Source organism: Canis lupus, chromosome 1 (genome assembly GCF_048164855.1).
Source record: "Canis lupus baileyi chromosome 1, mCanLup2.hap1, whole genome shotgun sequence".
NCBI classification, from domain to species: Eukaryota; Metazoa; Chordata; class Mammalia; order Carnivora; family Canidae; genus Canis; species Canis lupus.
The window spans coordinates 107480134-107497886 of NC_132838.1; the positions used below are offsets into that span (position 1 = coordinate 107480134).

Sequence of the window (17753 nt, forward strand, 5' to 3'; positions counted from 1 at the left end):
AACTACAACTCCCGGCAGGCATCCGAGCGCCCTGCAGACCACCGACCACCTCCAGCAGTTGTGTTTCCGAAGCGTCTTGGGAGGTGTTTTGGGTGTTGTTTTTTTTTTGGAGGGGGGAGATTTTTTTTTTTCTAAGTTTATTTATTTAAGTAATCTCAAAAAATAATAATAATAATAAGTAATCTCTACACCGAAGGTGGAGCTGGAGCTCAGGACCCCAAGATCAAGAGTCGCATGCTTTTCTGACTGAGCCAGCCAGGCAGCCGGGGAGGTGTATTTTTATCTTTCTCTTTGTCAGCATGGTTTTAAGAAAGACGGGAACCAAGGGCCAGGCATCTCCTTCCCTCAAGGGAACAGTGCTTCTCTTCCGCTCCACCCAAGGAGTCAGTTCAGACTCCAGCCAGGAATTCCTCAAAATGCGTGGCACAATGTAGGCATTTGGTAAATATCTGTGAAGCTTACGAATGAAAAAGACGGGACTTGGTATATAAAACTGGCATATTCCCAGACGGCAATATGTTAGCCTCTGGAGAGATCTGAAGCTCAGGATTTAGCTATTCCTTCCCCCCACTTGTTGTCCTACTGCCCCCTGCCTAAAAGTTGAAATGATAAGAACACAATAATTTGGGCCCAAACTCGTGTTTTATATGTGGAGGTGGAAAAGAGCCATGATCATCAGGAGGGGAAACTGAGGCAGACCACAGGAGAAATCCAGAAGGTCATTGGGCCCAGGACTCTTTCCGGAGGCTCAGAAATACCAGGATTCCAGGAGGTCTCACAGCATGAAAGGAGCCTGACTACATTAGCTGATAGTAGCCAGGATAGGGGATGATCATCAGGCAGCTGCTGAGAATGCATTTATATCCTAAGAGTCAGCATCCTTGGGCACGCCAGGAGTGGGCAGGAGGGCCCCTACATCATCCCCACGGAGAGACATCCAAGGGGCTGAGGAAAGAGGAAGGGGGTGGGTCATCAGAATCTGAAGTCCTCTGGGCTCCTGACTGCCTCTCCCCCACACGTGTCTCCATGAGAGGTCCTGTCTTTCCCCGTCTCTGTCCTACTCCAAGGCTTCTGTCCCCTTCTGAGTCTCTGTTTCATCCCTCCAGTCCTCCACCTCTCTGCATCTCTGTCCTTTTCTGGTCTGGATGTGCCGCCCACCCCCAGGTCTGTGTCTCCCTCTCTTTGCAGGTTTCCAGTTCTTTCCCTCTTCCTGCTCCGCACCTGGCAGCCCCTTTCTCATCCTCCTCCACAGCAGAGCTCCTCCCACAGCCACTGCCGTGAGCAGCAAGAAGCCAATGACGATTCCAACCACTGGCACCGAGGATTTGGCTGGTGATTCTGCAGCCAGAGAATGATGTGAGATGCTGAAGGGACTGCCCAGCCCATCTGAGTCAGGGCAGGAGACTGGGGGTGGTCAGTCCCTCCCAGCCTCAGAGATTCCCAAGATCAGGTTCTGGGGAATGGGTGGGGGGCAGAGGGAAAGCCCATCAGCAGATGTTCTGGGTCTGTGCAGAATGCCCCCATGTTGCTTAGAAGAACCAGCCACAGCAAGATGAGTCTCAGTCACACTAGCCAAGGGACCTGTAGCAGCAGGGTGCAAGGTATTCTGACTCCGGAGAGGAAGGGCGGGCACAGAGCAGTAGGTCAGATTGCAGGGGACTGGCTAGCTGAGCCATTCAGTGGTCAGTCTTAGTGACAACCGGCAGCAGCAGACAACGAATGATCAGAATAGTAGCAGCAGCAGCAGGGAAAGTGGTGAAATTTAGGGAGGACTTTCCACAGTTAATGGTTGGTCAGACTCAATGAGGCTGGCAGCAGCAGGATGGAAGGCAGGCAGACTCAAGGAGGACCAGCAGCAGTGGGGTGGAAGGTGGTCAGACCCAAGAAGGATGAAAGGCAACCAGAAACGGGGGATGTCATCACTCAGCGGGACCTCACCCAGCTCCACAGTGAGGGGCTGTGGCAGCCCTGCATGCTGCACCAGGCAGCGGTAGTGGTGCTCGTCGCCACTTTTGACTGTCAGTGAAGACCAGGCATGGAAGGAGCCGTCGCCATTGGGGCCAAAGTCCCCTTCACCAGAGCCAGCTGCCAGGCCATTCCGGAGGAATCGTAGTTGTAGCTCCGGTGGGTAGAAGGAGAAGGCACTGCAGGTGAGCACAGAAAAGCCAGGGCTGCCGGGTCGGGCCTTCAGGCGCATGGAGGGTGGCTCTGCAGACAAACAGGCAGACAGACCTGAGCCCCAAGCCCATGAACCCCTAGGGTCAGATCTAGTGAAGGCCAGATATGGACATACAGAAGCCTCCATTCCTTCCACTATACCCAGTAGTTCCCACCATGTGCCCTACACTGTGCTGAGCCTGCAGAATATAGTAGGAAATGTAAAGGGACTGACCTAAGGGGATAGAGACCCCACCAATCTACAGTGACGGTATCCACCTCTCACCCATTCCTTCCTACAGCAGACACATACGGGGCATCAGTAACCACGTGCCAGACACCCTTCTAGGCACACAGCAGTGAACAAGACAGAAGTCCCTGTCTTCAAGAAGCCCAGGTTCTAACAAGGGGAGAGAGACCACTATCAGTGTCCAAATAAATAAAAAAGAAATAGACTGTGAAAGTGTTGTGAGGAGGTAAATAAGACAGACCCTATTGTTAAAAGACGGTAGGCAGGGATCCCTGGGTGGCGCAGCGGCTTAGCACCTGCCTTTGGCCCAGGGCGCGATCCTGGAGACCCGGGATCAAATCCCATGTCGGGCTCCCGGCGCATGGAGCCTGCTTCTCCCTCTGCCTGTGTCTCTGCCTCTCTCTCTCTCTTTCTCTGTGACTATCATAAATAAATAAACATTAAAAAAAAAAAAAAAAAGACGGTAGGCAGATAGTATGAAAAATATAGCAGTGCATCTGAAATTTAAATGAACTGGACAAATGCCTGGGAGATGCAGCCTTCCAAAACTGACACAAGAAATAAAAAATTGGAGTAGTCCTATAGTGATTTAACAATTTTAATCCATGATTTTAAATTTTTCGACAAGTAAAAGTCCAGGTCCAGGTGACATCATTCATTGTGAATTATTTAAAAAAAAAATTTTTTTTTGGGGGGGGGTGGGAAAAAATTTAAAAATTAAAAAAAAAAAAGCAAAACTGGGGCACCTGGGTGGCTCAAGCAGTTAAGTGTCTGCCTTCAGGTCAGGTCATAATCTCTAGGTCCTGGGATCGAACCCCACATTGGTCTCCCTGCTTAGCATAGAGCCTGCTTCTTTCTCTCTTTCCCTCTGCCTGCCACACCTCCTGCTTGTGCTCTCTCTGTCAAATAAATAAAACCTTAAAAAACAACAACAACAACAACAAAGAGCAGATCTACATCTAATTTGGGGGGAGGGAATGTGGGATCCATCTACTTCGGATCTCCAGTGGAGGAGAGAGGATGGTGGTCTTGCAAGAAATGATGCTGCATCAACTGGAGATCCATGAAGGACAAAGGAACATTGAACCCTTACCTCACACCATTACATACAATTTTTTTTTTAAGATTATTTTATTTTTTTTAATTTTTATTTATTTATGATAGTCACAGGGAGAGAGAGAGAGAGAGAGAGAGAGAGGCAGAGACACAGGTAGAGGGAGAAGCAGGCTCCATACACCGGGAGCCCGACGTGGGATTCGATCCCGGGTCTCCAGGATCGCGCCCTGGGCCAAAGACAGTCGCCAAACCGCTGCGCCACCCAGGGATCCCACATTACATACAATTAACTCAAGATGGATCACACAGTTATATACGAAAGCTACTTATCAACCAAGCTTCTAGAAGACATAAAATAATACCTTCATAGCTTTGAAAGAGGAAAGATTTCCTAAAGAGCACACACACATAAGAGCTATACATAAAATATGGATGAATTGATGTTCATTAAAATTAAGAACTTTTGTTCAGGGATGCCTGGGTGGCTTAGCAGTTGAGAGTCCGCCTTCAGCTCAGGGTGTGACCCTGGAGGCCAGGGATCGAGTCCCACATCAGGCTCCCTGCATAGAGCCTGCTTCTGCCTCTGCCTGTGTCTCTGCCTGTGTGTGTGTGTCTCTCATGAATAAAAAATTAAAATATATATATTTTTAAATGCAGCTTAAAAATGGGCAAATCAGGAGATCCCTGGGTGGCTCAGCGGTTTGGCGCCTGCCTTTGGCCCAGGGCACGATCCTGGAGTCCCGGGATCGAGTCCCGCTTCAGGCTCCCAGCATGGAGCCTGCTTCTCCCTCTGCCTGTGTCTCTGCCTCTCTCTCTCTCTCTCTATGTCTATCATGAATAAATAAATCTTAAAAAAAAAATAGGCACGGGCAGCCCTGGTGGCGCAGTGGTTTAGCGCCGCCTGCAGCCCAGGGTTTGATCCTGGGGACACTGGATAGAGTCCCACATCGGGCTCTCTGCATGGAGCTTGCTTCTCCCTCTGCCTGTGCCTCTGCCTCTCTCTCTGTGTGTGTCTCTATGAATAAATAAATAAAATCTTTAAAAATAAATAAATTTAAAAAATAAAAAATAAAAATAAAAATAAATAAATAAATAAATACATTTTTTAAATGGGCAAATCACTCAATCACTCCAAAAGAGTGAATGTTCAACTGGCCAATAATATGTAAATGTACTCACCATCACTAGTCATCAACTCATTTATCTTATTTTTTTAAATTTTTACTTATTTATGATAGTCACACAGAGAGAGAGAGAGAAAGGCAGAGACAGAGACATAGGCAGAGGGAGAAGCAGGCTCCATGCATGGGGAGCCCGACGTGGGATTTGATCCCGGGTCTCCAGGATCACGCCCTGGGCCAAAGGCAGGCGCTAAACCGCTGCGCCACCCAGGGATCCCCCTGATTTTTTTTTTTAAGATTTATTTATTCATTTCAGAGAGAGCTCGAGCCTGAGCCCAAGGGGCAGAGGGAGAGAGAGAATCTCAAGCAGACTCCATGCTGAGCTGAGAGCCTGACACAGGGCTCAGTCCCACAACCCTGAGATCATGAACTAAGTCAAAACCTAGAGTCAGACACCTAACTGGCTGCACCACCCAGGTGCCCCTCTGATTTTTTTTTCTTTTTAAGATTTATTTATTTGAGAGGAATCCCTGGGTGGTTCAGCGGTTTAGCACCTGCCTTCCACCCAGGGTGTGATCCTGGAGTCCCAGGATCGAGTCCCATATCAGACTCCCTGCATGGAGCCTGCTTCTCCCTCTGCCTGTGTCTCTGCCTCTGTGTGCGTGTCTCTCATGAATAAATAAATAAAAATCTTTAAAAATATATATATTTATTTGAGAGAGAGAGAGATAAAGAGTGGGAGGGGAGGGGCATAGAGAGAGGGAGAGAGAATATCCCAAGCAGACTCCCTTCTGAGCATGGAGCCTGACGCTGGGCTCAATCCTATGACCCTGAAATCCCGACCCAATTCTCACTTATCATCAGAGAAATGAAAAACGCATCACAGTAAGATACCAGCACACACCCGTCAGAATGGTTAAAATGAAGGCAGGCAGGGATATCTGGGTGGTTCAGCAGTTTGGTGCCTGCCTTAGGCCCAGGGCATGATCCTGGGGACCCAGGATCGAGTCCCACGTCAGCCTCCCTGCATGGAGCCTGCTTTCTCCCTCTGCCTATGTCTCTGCCTCTCTGTGTCTCTCATGAAAAAATAAATAAAATCTTTATTTTTTTTAAAGATTTATTTATTTATTTATTTATTATTTATGATAGACACAGAGAGAGAGACAGACCACTGAGCCACACAGGGATCCCCTAAATAAAATCTTAAAAAAAATTCAAGGCAGATAATATCAAATTCTGGCAAGTCTGTGGAGCAGCTGGAGTTCTCCTACACAGCTGGTGGGATTATGAAATGGGTTCAACCCCTTTGAGAAAAGCCTCTAGCACTACCTACTAAAACTAATCTGGTGCCTACACTACAATATACAAAGCAGCACACGGTCACAGTCATCTGAAGTTCAAAATTGGGCAATGGCATGGTGATAAAAATCAGGTCACTTGTTAACCTTGGGAAGTATGGAATGGGACACAAGGAAGTCTTGTGGGGTGCTGGAAATGTTCTAGATCTTGACACGCAGGTTTATGGGCCTCCATTAAACTTAACTGAGCCATGTATTTTAGATAGGTGAGTTACAGCTCAATAAAAAAGAAAAAACAAAGACACCATAGTGAATGAATGGACAAAGCAATGGCATGGGAGACAGTAATGGGGGTGGTATGGGGACGCACTGTAGCCAGGGTGATCAAGGAGGACCCTGCTGAAGACACGGACCTAGGTCTGACATCCTAGGTCAAACCTAAAGCATGAGAAGGACCCAGTCATGCCAGGATCCCAAGGAAGAGAACTGCAAGCAGAGGGCACAGCAGGTGCAAAAGCCCTAAGGAGGAAAAGAACCTGACATGTGGAGGAAGGTCAAAGAAAATCTCCCTGGCTGTGACACCAGAGGAACTGATGGAGGATGGCAGAGGTAGAGAAATGGGAGGGCCAGTATGGTTCAGCAAACGCTGGGTGAGCCCATCGGGCCGAGTGAAGCAGGCAGAGGAGAGGGCCAGAGGCCACTGGTACTCGGGCCTCCAGGCCCAGAACGAGGAACATGAGCTATGTCCAGAGGTCTCTAAGAGCCAGGGGAGGGCTGTGTGTGGGAGGGGAGTGGGGACAGCTCTGGGGACATGTTGGGGAGGAGTCGGGGCCAGGAGCCCGGGGAAGAGGCTGGGGGAAGAAGATGAGGCCTATAGTGGGGGTGTGGGGATGGAAAGCTCCCTGGAGATCAGGGAATCTTCTGAAGGTTGCTCACCCTTCCACTCCAGGTTTCCACGGCCCCTCTCCAGATGGCCCAGCAGCCGCTGGGGGCAGGAGTAGAGCAGGAAGGTCCTCTCCTTGCTGACTGCCCCAGCCTGCTGCATCCACCTCTTACTGACCGTCTCGGTCTCGGGCCAGTCCCCATTCCAGATGCCCAGCTTGGGGTCGAAAGTCATGAAATCCTCGCCGTTCAGCGCAAACTTGGCCACAGGCACTGAGGTGTTGTCAGGGCCCAACTCGCAGCCCAGCAGGCCCTGCAGGGTGTAGGGTCCTGGGGTGCCCACATACAGGTAAGCAGGGCCCAGGAGCAGCAGCCCCGCACCCTCCCTGCTCAGACCCAGGGGTCAGGGGATCTTACCTCCATCCCCCAAGGCTTTGAGAGCTTCCAGGAAGAGCCCCTCCTTGGTCCTCAGGTCTGTGGTCTCTTTCTCCCAATACCAGGACACCTGGTTTTCCCAGACCCAAGCCCCATACGGCTCGGCCTGGGCCCGCAGGTTATTGTAGCTCAGATACTGCTGGGGACCCAGCCAGCCGGAGGCCCAGAAGGCAGGAGTCCCAGGAGGAGGAGCGGACACAGCGGTGAGGTGGTACAGGAGGGAGAGATGGCTGTCTGCTGGAGGAAGACAGGTGAAGAGGGCGGGGGCCTAGACTGGGAGCAGGACAGATGCCCTGAAAGAGGAAAGACTCAACCCCAGGGAGAAAGGACAGACCCCTTGGGGCACATGTGTGGCTCAGTGGCTGAACATCTGCCTCTGGCTCAGGCCTTGATCCCAGAGTCCTGGAATCGGGTCCCGCATCGGGCTTCCTGCAGGGAGCCTGCTTCTCCTTCTGCCTGTCTCTCTCTCTCTCTCTCTCTCTCTCTCTGTGTGTGTGTGTCTCGCATGAATAAATAAAAAAGAAAGAAAGAAAGAAAAGAGAAAGAAAAGAAAAGAAAGAAAAGAAAAGAAAAGAAAAGAAAAGAAAAAAGAAAAGAAAAGAAAAAAGAAAAGAAAAGAAAAGAAAAGAAAAGGAGATCCAGAAGTGGGGACAGACCCAGAGAGAGGAGGACAGACCCCGGGCGGGGGGGGGGGGGTGACAGTCCCCCGGACAGAAGCGAACAGGTGGCCCGCAGACACAGCCACCGAGGGAGGAAGAAGAGCGACAGAGCGACGCTCCGGGAAGGCGTCGTGCCCGCCCACAGTGAACCCTCCGATTTCGCTTCCCTCGCCCCTTCCCGGCCGCCGGCGCCTCCCTCCCCGCCGCCCGCCGCGGGCCCCTCACCTGCGCGCAGGGTCGGCAGCAGGAAAAGCAGGAAACCGAGCCCCCAGGACCGAGGCCGAGGGACCCCCATCCTGAGCGGGAGACCTGGGGCGGGAGGGGGCGCGTGAGTGCTCCGACCCCCGCCCCGCCCCCTCCTCCCGCAGCGCCCGAGGGGCTCGGCCAGCACGCGCGCCCGCCTGGGGGCCCCGGGGCTCCGCGACTCAGGCTGGCCTCCCTGCCTCCTCCTCCGCGAACTTTCACCCCTTCATTTGGTCCTTTTGGGTTAATTAATTACAGAGCCTGGATAGGCTGAGAGTCCTGTCTCCGAGCTCCGCCCCGTCTCTTCCTCCTCCCTCAGACCCTGGATTCCGAGCCCCAGCCCCTCCTCCCTCAGACCCGGGAGTCCCTGCCCCCCAGCCCCCTGCAACTTCAAACCCAGGAGTCCTCACCTCCAGCCCCCTCCACCCTCAGACCCAGAGGTCCTGCCCCCAGCCGCCTCCTCTCTCAGACTCAGGGATCCGGACCTCCAGCCCTCCTCCCTCAGACCCTGGAGTCGTGGACCCCCAGCCCCATCCTTTCTGAGACCCAGGGGTCCGGGCCCCAGTCCTCTCCTTCCCCAGAGCCAGGAGTCCAGGCCCCCAGGCCCCTCCTCCCTCAGACCCAAGAGTCCAAGCCTCCAGCCCCCTCCTCCCTCAAGACAAGAAGTGGGAACCCCCAGCCCTCTCCTTCCCCAGACCCAGGAGTCCAGGGCCTCCAGCCCCTCCTCCCTCAGACCCAGGAGTCCAGGCCCCTAGTGTCTTCTCCCTCAGAGCCGAGAATCCCGCCCCCAAACCCTCAGATCCAAGAGCCCTGGCCCCCTCCTCCCTCAGACCCAAGAGTCCAAGCCCTCAGCCCCCTCCTGCCTCAAGACCAGAAGTGGGAGCCCATAGCCTCCTCCTCCCTCAGACCCAGGAGTCCAGGCCCCTAGTCTCTCCTCCCAAGAGCAGAGAATCCTGCCCCCACCCCCCTCAGATCTGAGAGCCCCGACCCAGCGTGTAGGACCCCAGACCTCTCCTCCCTCAGACCCAGAAGCCCAGAACCCTGCCCGTCCTCCCTCAGCTGGGGCCCAGCTCTGCTCACCACAGCGAAGTTCCCTTCCCTCCTGCAGCCCTAGCTGGCTCCCGTGACTGGAGACCCCAGTTCCTCTCTCACATCCTGTCCGGAGACTGCTCCCTGACTTCGGGAATATCCAACCCCGCCCCCCAGCTGCAGGGCACACCCCAGGCCCAGCGCCCAGCCTCCTGGAGTATTTGTTTCACACTGGGTCCTGAAACTTTTTTCTTTGTTTCTTTTCTTTTCTTTTTTTCTTTTTTTTTTTTTTGCCTCTTTCTCTGTTGCTCCCTGTTTTCCGATTTTGAGGTGTCAGCCACAGCGAATTCATGACAGAGTTGAGAGCCCAACACTATGGGAGTCCAAACTTTGAAGGTTTCAGTGGGTCCCCTGCTTTACTTCATTATACAACGTTCCCCACCCCGCACCCCTTCACCAGCCCTTGCTACAGGGAAAGTTCTCCAGACACCTCTAAATTTCCTCCTTGGGACCCGTTCCCTAAGTGTGTCCCTTCCACTTCTTTAGTGTCTCCTGATATGGCCTTAATAACACGGTCCCAGGATATATTGCTCTCAGGCTTAGAGGCCCCCTCGAGTCCCCCCCAGCCCACACTGTGGCTACAATGCCTCCATTATGCTGGAATGTTGTGCACCGCCCGTATATTCATATATAGAAAGGAGACTTATTTTAAGCAATCGGCTCACGTGATTTAGGCCTAGCGAGCCTAAAATTTGATAGGGGTGGCTGGCCGGCTGGGAACTAGGTAAAGTGTTGCAGGTCAAGTCCCAGAGCAGCAAGCCGGAGAATCTGGGGGAGCTGCTCTTGCAGATGGAGTCCCAAGGCGATCTGCTGGCAGAGCTCGTTCTCCCTTGAGTGGAGGTCAGTTGTTTTTTTTCTTCTGGTCAGGCCTCCAACTGCTGGGCAGTAGCCCACCCACACTCTGGAGGGCAGCGTGCTCTACCCCAAGCCCACTGATTTCAGCGTAAATCTCATCCCAGCCCACCCTCGTGGAAATATCCCGAGTGATGTTTGACCCACCATTTGGGGCCTGGGGCCCCACCCCGCCAAGTAGACACCTGAAAGTAACCGCACATGGTAAATCTGTGTTCAACTTAGTGAGGAAACTGTATTTGTTTTCCTTTCTCTCCCTGGTCCTGCTAGAATATCCACTGAGGGGACGCCTAGGTGGTTCAGTGGTTGAGCGTCTGCCTTCGGCTCAGGGTGTGATCCTGGGGTCCCGGGATCGAGTCCCACATCGGGCTCCCTACATGGAGCCTGCTTCTCCCTCTGCCTGTCTCTGCCTCTCTCTGTGTGTGTCTCTCATGAATAAATAAATAAATAAATAAATAAATAAATAAATAAATAAATAAATAAAATCTTAAAAAAATAGAATATTCACTGAGATCCATCCTGAGGGCCTGTCTTTCTCTCTCTTTTTTTAAGATTTTATTTATTTATTCATGAGAGACAGAGAGAGAGAGGCAGAGACACAGGCAGAGGGAGAAGCAGGCTCCATGCAGGGAGCCCGACGTGGGACTCAATCCCGGGACCCCAGGATCAGGCCCTGGGCTGAAGGCAGCGCTAAACCTCTGAGCCACCCAGGTTGCCCTGAGGGCCTGTCTCTAATGATGCTGGAGGATCCTGCTCTTACGTCCCACGAGTCCTCTTCTAACACCCTTGGTTCTGTCCTAAAATACTCTGAGGAACCCACCTGGGACATACCCAGCTGTCCCTTCTGTGTCCCTAGGGATCTGGCTATGTCTCTATGGGACCATTCCATCAGCCCCGGAGACTCTTATTCTAAAGTCCTTAGGACTGGGTCACCCAAGTGGCTCAGCCAGTTGAGCGTCTGCCATCCCAGGGTCCTGGGATCGAGCCCCACATAGATCTCCCCACTCAGCAGGAAGCCCACTCCCGCTATCTCTGTCTCTCTCTCAAATAAATAAATAAAATCTTAAAAAAATTTATTTTAAACAAAATCCTCAGGACAGTACTGTGACGTTCCTTGGATCTGGGAATAAAATGTCCAATGTCTTGTGACAGTGTTCTATTCAGGACCCTGCTTTACTTTTCCTTGGAGCTTGTACACCATACCCCTGGGGTCGTTGCTCTGCCCTACTATAAGATGCCCCAGGACTCATCTAAATGCTCCCTGAGCCCTACCCTAATGCCCCCATAGTCCCACTCTGAGGTCTGTTGGACTATGAAGGTAGTCTCCAGTTCCCATGGTGGTGCCAGCACCCTGCTGCCTCACCCCTAGGACCTTATCACACAGCTCACAGCTGTGCTGCAATAACTAGCTTCCCTGGTGTCTTGCAAGACTGTCACCAGAGGCCCCTACTTGGTCCTGGGTCTCTGATAACTCATATTCCCACCCCCATACTCCTTGGGTCCCCTGATAGAATCCTGAGGCCTGGCAATAATATCTTCAACAGCTTCGGCTAATCTCTCTCTCTCTCTCTCTCTCTCTCTCAGTCTGCTACCACACTCCTGGGATCCTGCTAAACCAGTCCTGAGCCCTCCCCCTGCCGTGACTACTGCTGGATTGCCACAGAGGGGCCTCAGCCCCAGGCCCTTCTCTCTGCTACAACATTCCTGCTAGCAACCAACCTCCTGCATTTCTCAGGGACTTGCTATCAGGCCCTTCCCATGTCCCCTTACCAGTTAGACTTTTGCTCCCTCGCCCAGGAGGCAACCACCTTCCAGATACCGGGGACCCAGTATAAGGGGCCCTGAGGTCTTGTGAAATGGCACTGTGTCTCTCCTGTAGGTACCCTGGGTCCTACTGGACTGGTTAAGACGTTCCACCCCCCTCCCTACCCCCGGATTCTTCTCTATAGCCCAAGACCCTAAATACTGCCACTAGAGCTCTGGGGACAACCCTTTGGCTTTCTGCCATGGTGCTCCTGGGACTCTAGGGCACTGTCCCTGGGGCTTGTTCATTATGTTTACATCTTGCCCAGCTGTCCTTCAGCTCCTTCTCTACCCTACTCTGTTTCTCTGTCTCCTCTGGGTGTTCTAGGTCCTGCTACAATGTCCCATCAATGGTCACTGCCACACTTCTCAGGACCCTATTCTAATATGCACTGGGTCCCACCAAAAAGGTTTTTGGTTCCAGATAAAATGTCCCCAGGACCTACATGCTCTCCCCTGAGGCCTCAGGAAGTCCTCTGGATCCTGCTACAATGGGTACTCATGTGGCTTTGACAGTCATCAGAAGGACAACAGGGTGACCCCTCTAAATTCTCAGAGTCCTGCCAGGGTCCTTTTAGAATGTTTCCTAGCTCTACCATGAAGTCTTTAGGGTCCCACACAACATTCCAAGGTGCTAGTCTGTGTGCCCAAGAACCATCAGAGTGTCGCCCATGTAACACAGGCTTTTCTCCAAGTGTCCAGGTTGCTGTTTTGGGGACCACCCACTGCAGCCCCGATCACCACACTGGTTTCCTACTGCTGCTGTACTGAATAATCACAAACTTGGAAGCTTAAAATGACACAAATTTTTGATCTGGTTCTGGAAGTCAGGCATCTAACATGGTCCACGGTGCTGGTTCTTTCTTGAGGCTTGAGAAGAGAATCTGTTTCTATGCTTTTTCCAGCTTCTAGAAGCTGCCTGTGCTCTTCAGCTCCAGGCCCCTTCTTCCAGCCTCAAAGCCAGCATCTTCTCTCCTTTCTGACCTCTGTGTGTGTATGCAGCCATCCATCCATCCATCCATCCATCCATCCATCCATCCTCACATCTCCTTCTGACTCTGACCTTCCCACCTCCCTCTTTTTTTTTTTTTTAAATTAATTTTGATTAAACATGAGAACTAATGCCTTTCTTGGCCCGCTGGGGGAGCAAACCCACAAGGTTGGTGTTGTCAGTGTCACGGTTTACCCAATTGACCAGCCACTCAGTCCCCACCTCCCTCTTCTCAGTACTCTCAGGATTGCATTGGTCCCCTGGATAATCCTAGATCATCTCCCCATCTCAGAATTCTGAATTGAATCGCATCTGCAAAGTCCTTTTTATCATATGAAGTAACATATTTGCAGGTTTTGGGGGATTAGGGCATTAACCTTTGGGGGGACCATTATCCAGCCTACCGCAGTCAGGAAGGATGCCCTTCTTGTCCCTATCAGAATATCCCCCTTCGGAGCCACCGCTGAGCCACCCAGGGATCCCTCAAACAGAGCATTGAACTCAGAATGGGTCCCTTCTGAACCAGGGCTTCAACCTCATGGGGAGCTGGTCCATGAAGCTACCTTGGCCCTGGGGACTGTGCACTATAAACGCCCTGGTGTCTTGGGCCACCTGGGTGGCTCAGTGGTTGAGCATCTGCCTTCAGCTCAGGGTGTGATCCCGGGTCTGGGGATCAAGTCCCACATCAGGCTCCTTGCAGGAAGCCTGATTCTTCCTCTGCCTATGTCCTTGCCTCTCTCTATGTGTCTCTCATAAATAAATAAATAAATTATTTAAAACAACAACAACAAAAAAACCCGCCCTGGTGTCTTAACCTCTGCCCCTCCCCTCTGCACCTGGACCGTGGTGCCCCCTACTGACTCCAGGAGGTAATAATCACACCTGAGTTCAAAACCCAATCCTGCCCCTTCCAGGCCGGCTGGACTTTGAGCCTTGGTTTCCTTATCTATAAAATGGGAATAATAATTGTGCCAAACTCAGAGGAGAGGATTCAGCGAGTCAAGGGTTTGGCATGGGGCACATGGTAGGGCATAATAGTAACACTTGTTCCTCTTAATGTTCCCTCCACTCCCAGCTGCTGTTAGGGTCCTGGGCATCTCAAACACCAGGCCCTGAATCTGTCTTGCTCACTCTTGCATTCCCAGGGGCCAGCACAGTAGATATTGGTAGAATGAACAACAGCAACAATGTATGATCCTGGGCTGGTTTGATGTGCCCCTAAAACTCTTCTAGAACGGCTCTGATGTCCTGTTAGAACGTTCTAGCAGAATCTATACTGTAGGCTTCTGTAATAATATGTAATAGAACTGGGACCTACTAGAATGTTAGATCCCAGGAATTTCCCATAATGGGCTCAGGGCAGTGCCAAAATATGGCAGCAGGGCTGCTCAAACACACATGGAAGCTACTACAATTCAAGTTCCCTAGAATCAACTGACAGACCTCCAGACTGGACCAGTTAAATGAATTTAGGTGCTTGCTACTGGAGGTCCTGCTATAATAGAATACCTTGGGGGCTGCAACAATGACTGCCAGTGTAGCTATAGAATATTCCAGTGGCCTGCTATAATCGGTGCAGGGCCATGATACCTTGTGATACCACCAAGAGTTGCCCTCTTTTCATGTAATAGGCCTGACCCCTGCTGTCATCATAAATCAAGGACCCTGCTATGAAACTGTGCCTGCAGCTAATTTCCCTGAGAAAAATGCAATGCCACTGGGACCTCCTATTAGAGGCATGCAACAGAATATTCTAGAAGCATGCTAAAATAGATTCAAAGTCCCATGCCAGCCCACCAGGGCTTGCTGTAATAGATGCAAGTTCCACAACCATATATTGAATACCTCTAGGGGCCCTTGGCAAGACTCTTGTCCTTGGGACTTCCTGATGGGACCCAGGGCCTCCTACACTAAGCTACCTCAAGGCTTCTCTAATAGGCTCAGGGCTCTGGAAAAATTAACTTCCATCAGGAATATTATTTACTAGAATTAGTAATTGAGTTACTACTCCATTAACACATGTAACCATTGTTCATCCTCCCACGGGGGAAATGAGGCAAACCCATTTTACAGATTATAAGGCTCTGTGGTTGGGGTGGGGCGGGTGAAGGGGTGGTCACCTGCCAATAAGCAGCAGAGCTAGAAATCAGAAGAGTCTGTGGTCATAATGCTTCCATTTGGGAGATATCTGCTCATGGTCACTGCTTCTGGTTATTCCAGAACTTGAGACCTGGGAGTCATTCCTGCCCTCTGAGAATGAGGGGATTTAGCTTTGATTCATTTACTGTGATAAACATATATGGAGAGCTTACAACATGTCCGCATGCTAGGGATGCAGAGCTCACATTCCAGCGGCCCCCAGGTTAGCAAACATGCAATGTCACACAGATTTCTACAATAAACTTACAAATATGCAAGAAATGGGCTTCGTCTGTCTCTGTAGGGCAATAAAGCTGGGAAGGGCAGTTGGGAGGACAGGAGGTTTTGCCAGATGTAAAGAGGCTGGTGGGGACGCCTGGGTGGCCTGGCAGTTGAGTGTCTGCCTTTGGCTCAGGGCGTGATCCTGGGGTCCTGGGATCAAGTCCCGCATCGGGCTCCCCAGAGGGAGCCTGCTTCTCCCTGTGCCTATGTCTCTGCCTTCTCTCTGTATGTCTCTAATGAATAAATAAAATCTTACAAAAAAAAAAAAAAAAAAAGGCAGCCCCGGTGTCCCAGCAGTTTGGTGTCTGCCTTCAGCCCAGGGCATGACCCTGGAGACCCGGATCGAGTCCCATGTCGGGCTCCCTGCATGGAGCTTGCTTCTCCCTTTGCTTGTGTCTCTGCCTCTCTCTCTCTGTGCCTCTCATGAATAAATAAATAAAATCTTAAAAAAAAAAAAAAAACAGAAAAACAGGAACAAGAGGCTGGTGAGCATTATAACCTAAGGAAATGAAGGAGGGAGCCAGGTGGACACCTGAGCTGAGAGCTGCCAGGCAGTGGGCAGGGCCAGTGCGAAGGCTCAGAAGAGGGAGCAGGTCTGGTGGGCGCTGGCAGGTTGAGGAAGGGGGAGTGGTGGGCAGAGGGCAGAAGACAAGCAGAGCTTGTGATGGACGTAGGAATGGTCTCTGGCTGTCACCGTACTCTAAAAGGTGACAGTGGTCACCTCCCTCCAGGCACAAGTGGTGTGGACCCAGGGTATTTCTCCTTGGTCTTTGCCACTTGACCCACTGGGCCCAGCAGAGGTGTACCCCAACACACACCAGGGAGGTGCCCCACCCATGACTAGGTAACCTAACAGTGGGGTGCCAAGGAGACACCCCAACAACTGCTGGGAGCGAACAGGGGAGCTGGGCTGCTGTTGTCAACATGGCAGCCCCACCCCAAACGGAAACACCTGTGGTGGGGGGGCCTCCGGGAGCAGCCTCAGAACCCTTTCTGGGTCCCAGTCCCCTCCCTCAGGCTCTCTGCCCTCCAGCACCGGGTGGGGCAGGCTCACAGGTTGAAACTCCGGGGCGGTGCCCCTTCAGACCCGTCCCTGCTCCTTCCTGGCCTCTTTGATGCGGCCCCACTTCCTCCGACAGGAACCCCCGCCCTCCCCAGGTCTGGGTCAAAAGGAGTCGCTGAGTCCGTCCGGAGTCGGCACGTCCCCTGGAGGCAGCAGCTCCTCTCTCCTCTCGGCCCTGTCTCCCAACCCTTGTACCAGTGCTGTGCCTCAGTCCCTGGTACAGGCATGGGGGGCAGGGACCTGGGGACCCCCAGCAGCACCGGCCCCGAAGGGTGAGGTGAAGCCAGCAAGTACCTCCGTCTCTGCCTGCTGTGACTCGGGTGAGGGTCTCTCTCGATTCTAAAAGCCATTGCCCTCCCCCCCACCCTCCGCTGGCCTATCATCTCGGAACTTGATTTCATTCTCAAGGTCCATTGTTCTCAGAAATCTGCCAGTCTGTCACTACCTGTGGTCTCTGACCTTTTCCAGAGTCCAGCTGAGCCCTCTGTTCTTATCTCTGAAAGGGATGCTCAAGGTCCTGCCCCCTCCTTCCCAGGTTTTCTCCAACAGAAAGCCTTCCACTTTTAGGGTCAATCTCTTGCCCTTCCTCACATTTTCCTCTGACATTCAGGGTCACTGGCCCGGTCACAAAGCTTTTCCCCAGAATTTCTTTGCCTGACCCTGTCCCCACTCCTCTCTGCTTCCAAGGCTGGGAAGTCTCACTTCCAGGGTCTTCCTAACCTACTTCTGAGCAGCCTGCAATCAGGTGCTACAGAGGTGGGTCCCAGGCTGGCTCCAGCTTGGCTTCACTATGTGACGTGCCTTCAAAGCCAATTTCCTTGGATTTTCAGGCAAAGGAAACCACTAGAGCTCAGCTCCTCACGGACGGGAGAACCTGTCCCCTCAGATGGGTTTGCCAAGGAGACTGGTGCTTGCTCAGGAAGGGGAAGGGGTGGGGGTGTGTGCTGGGGCTGGAGAGGCTGGCTGTCTGGCTTCCCTGGTGCACTCCTCCACTGTCAGGGGAGACAGGAAAGCCCAGGCTGAAGATTAAGACCCCACCAGACAGCACAGAACCCTGCAAGCCCATTCAGTGCCCCTAGCTGGGCTGAGATGGCTGCTTCTCCTTCACCCTCCCAAGGAGGCAAGAAGGCTTACACCAGAGTTGAGAGAGAGAACGCAGGAGCCTACGCCCTCACTCACTTCCTCCCCAGAGACTGGGGGAGTTGAGGGCATGCCCCAACACCAGGTAGAAGGGCTTACTTATTCTGACACCAAGATGTGACGTGGATCAAAAGGAGACCCAAAGAAGGAGCAGTGTCTTAATACAGGTTCCTATCTTCAGAGATGAAAAGACAGAAAGGAGGCAGCACCCAGCCAGCCCCACCCTTATATGGGGGTCCAGAGGATGAAAGAAAACCCCATCTTTTGCATCAACCCCATTCAACTCCCAGAAA

At 52.1% G+C, this 17753-nt stretch overlaps 1 protein-coding gene across 3 annotated transcripts; it reads right to left on the reverse strand.

The window, feature by feature from the left end:
• Positions 1-623: 623 nt before the first annotated feature.
• FCGRT (Fc gamma receptor and transporter) lies at positions 624-9310 on the reverse strand. 3 transcript variants are annotated; one of them, XM_072771355.1, is made up of 7 exons: positions 9182-9310; positions 8084-8167; positions 7182-7433; positions 6819-7094; positions 1939-2208; positions 1222-1338; positions 624-945 (listed from the first exon to the last, which is right to left on the reverse strand). In XM_072771355.1, exons 2-7 carry the CDS (start codon positions 8151-8153, stop codon positions 866-868), a joined length of 1065 nt encoding a protein of 354 aa, XP_072627456.1. In that variant the 5' UTR covers positions 8154-8167; positions 9182-9310; the 3' UTR covers positions 624-865. The 3 variants fall into 3 exon arrangements, with proteins under 3 accessions (XP_072627456.1, XP_072627454.1, XP_072627465.1); XM_072771353.1 differs by having other exon boundaries at positions 7182-7436; XM_072771364.1 differs by lacking the exon at positions 6819-7094 and having other exon boundaries at positions 7182-7436.
• Positions 9311-17753: the final 8443 nt, after the last annotated feature.

What these genes read in the sequence shown, in the direction of transcription:
- FCGRT (XM_072771353.1), bottom strand. Translation starts at nt 8,153, where the DNA reads ATGGGGGTCCCTCGGCCTCGGTCCTGGGGGCTCGGTTTCCTGCTTTTC. An exon ending in GCTGCCGACCCTGCGCGCAG is followed by an intron (nt 7,437 to 8,083) that starts GTGAGGGGCCCG and finishes GTCTTCCTCCAG; the next exon opens with CAGACAGCCATCTCTCCCTC. An exon ending in CAAAGCCTTGGGGGATGGAG is followed by an intron (nt 7,095 to 7,181) that starts GTAAGATCCCCT and finishes TGGGCACCCCAG; the next exon opens with GACCCTACACCCTGCAGGGC.